Below are 1,850 nucleotides of genomic sequence, written 5' to 3' on the forward strand. Positions count from 1 at the left end.
GTATATATATATATATATATACATATATACACAGTTGTTTGTGTATATATGTATATGTTTCGTTTTTGTAATGTCTAATTTCTTTAGTTATTATTTTGTTTCTTTTCTTTTCTGTTATATTTTTGACCATTGTGGCGCATTGGGAATTCCTGTAATGCTACAATGGTCCAAACTTTAAATAAATAAATTACTATACTCCAAAAAGTTACATTGCTATTTATAAAGTTAATTTTACCACGCCATAAGAAAATTGATTTCGCCAGTTTTCAATACATTTTTTTCAGAGGTAACATACTTTTTTGTTCGATTAAAATTTTTATGATTTTAATCATAATTCCAAACTATATTTTTAGCAAACTAACCATCACGATCAACTGCCGCATTAGATAGATTTATACGAAACTAGTTACTCCACCCGTCCACATAGTTACAGAGTCTAATTTTTTTTTATCCGAGCACTTGCGAGCATCGAACACAAACAAGTTTATTTTCAAGTTCAAATCAGGACCAGAAATCTCGAGCAAAAGCTTATCGCCCACATTTTAATGAATGTACGACATAGTACATACATCTTAAATTTTAATAGGTCACATTTGCACGACACGGGAGGGATTTTGTAAAGAGCAAACCCGATGACATTGAACGAACATTTTTTTTTTGTATACGGGAGCCAAGTATAAATAGCCCGGCTGACCAACGTCCACCATCAGTCAACCGAATTCGGTAATCCAGAGAACTTGTATCCAAGTCCCAACAAAACAAACCAATCAAGATGTTCAAGTTTGTCGTCCTGTTCGCTGCCCTCGCCGTAGCTTCGGCCAAGCCACAATACTTTGTGCCATCTGCCTACTCTGCTCCATTTGCCTATTCTGGATACGCTGCTCCATACGCTGCTGCTGCTCCATTCGCATCTGCCTACTCTCCATTGGCCTACTCTGCTCCAGCCTACACTGCTCCAGCTTTCGCCTATGGTGAGCCAGCTCTCTACCCAGGATCCCCTGCTGGAGTAGTCAAGTCCGATGGAAAACTCGTAGACACCACTGATGTCGTCGTAGCCAGAAACAACCACTTCGTAGCCAAGACCCTCAACGCCCATGGAATCCACAAGAGGGCCGCCATCGCTCCCATTGCCTATTCCCATCCTTTCGTATCTGCCTACTCTTCTCCCTTGGCCTATTCTGGTTACTCTTCTCCAGTAGTTTCGGCTTACTCTGCCGTCCACCCAACAGCTTACTCTTCCTACGGATACGCAGCCCCTCATTCCGCCTATGGTGTCCATGTTTTGTAAGTGATTTCACGATGAAGACCTCTGCTTTCTTATTTCTTGTCAGCCGATACTATTGAATATGTAACAGCGAATTCGAGTAGAATGGGCTGATCATATTATTTTTCACAGGAATATACAGTCGTGTATTAAATTTTTCTAATACAATCTCTTATATATAAAAAACTATTTTGTCGTTTTATTAATACGATTCCCACTTTGATATATTATTTATATCTAACTGCACATTTTCATTAATATTTTTTTAATGCACAACAGAACTATTCTTTGCATAATTATACTCATAAAACACATAATCCTTTATAGAACATGCATCGTTTTCATTTATGTACATTTACACTCAATCGAATCAAATAATTATTTAGCTTATTCATAAATAATAATAATAACAATTATTATTTAACTTATAGGATTAAAAAATCAAATAATTCAATTTATGTTTCTGAAACCTCAATCTCACATTATACATATGTACACAGTCAAAATGATTAAACTAATCAATATTATAATGATATACCAATTTAATTTAAATCTAACTTAAACGTGCAAATTGTCAAATGATTCA

The 1,850-nt window shown here is 35.8% G+C and overlaps 1 protein-coding gene across 1 annotated transcript; it reads left to right on the top strand.

Annotated features, from left to right (window-relative positions):
* Positions 1 to 710: 710 nt before the first annotated feature.
* On the top strand, positions 711 to 1,447 carry LOC143919783 (uncharacterized). Its single transcript, XM_077442304.1, has one exon. It carries the CDS (start codon positions 773 to 775, stop codon positions 1,286 to 1,288), a length of 516 nt encoding a protein of 171 aa, XP_077298430.1. The 5' UTR covers positions 711 to 772; the 3' UTR covers positions 1,289 to 1,447.
* Positions 1,448 to 1,850: the final 403 nt, after the last annotated feature.

Source organism: Arctopsyche grandis, chromosome 12 (genome assembly GCF_051622035.1).
Source record: "Arctopsyche grandis isolate Sample6627 chromosome 12, ASM5162203v2, whole genome shotgun sequence".
NCBI classification, from domain to species: Eukaryota; Metazoa; Arthropoda; class Insecta; order Trichoptera; family Hydropsychidae; genus Arctopsyche; species Arctopsyche grandis.

Coding starts and splice junctions, on each gene's coding strand:
- LOC143919783 (XM_077442304.1), top strand. CDS start 773: ATGTTCAAGTTTGTCGTCCTGTTCGCTGCCCTCGCCGTAGCTTCGGCC.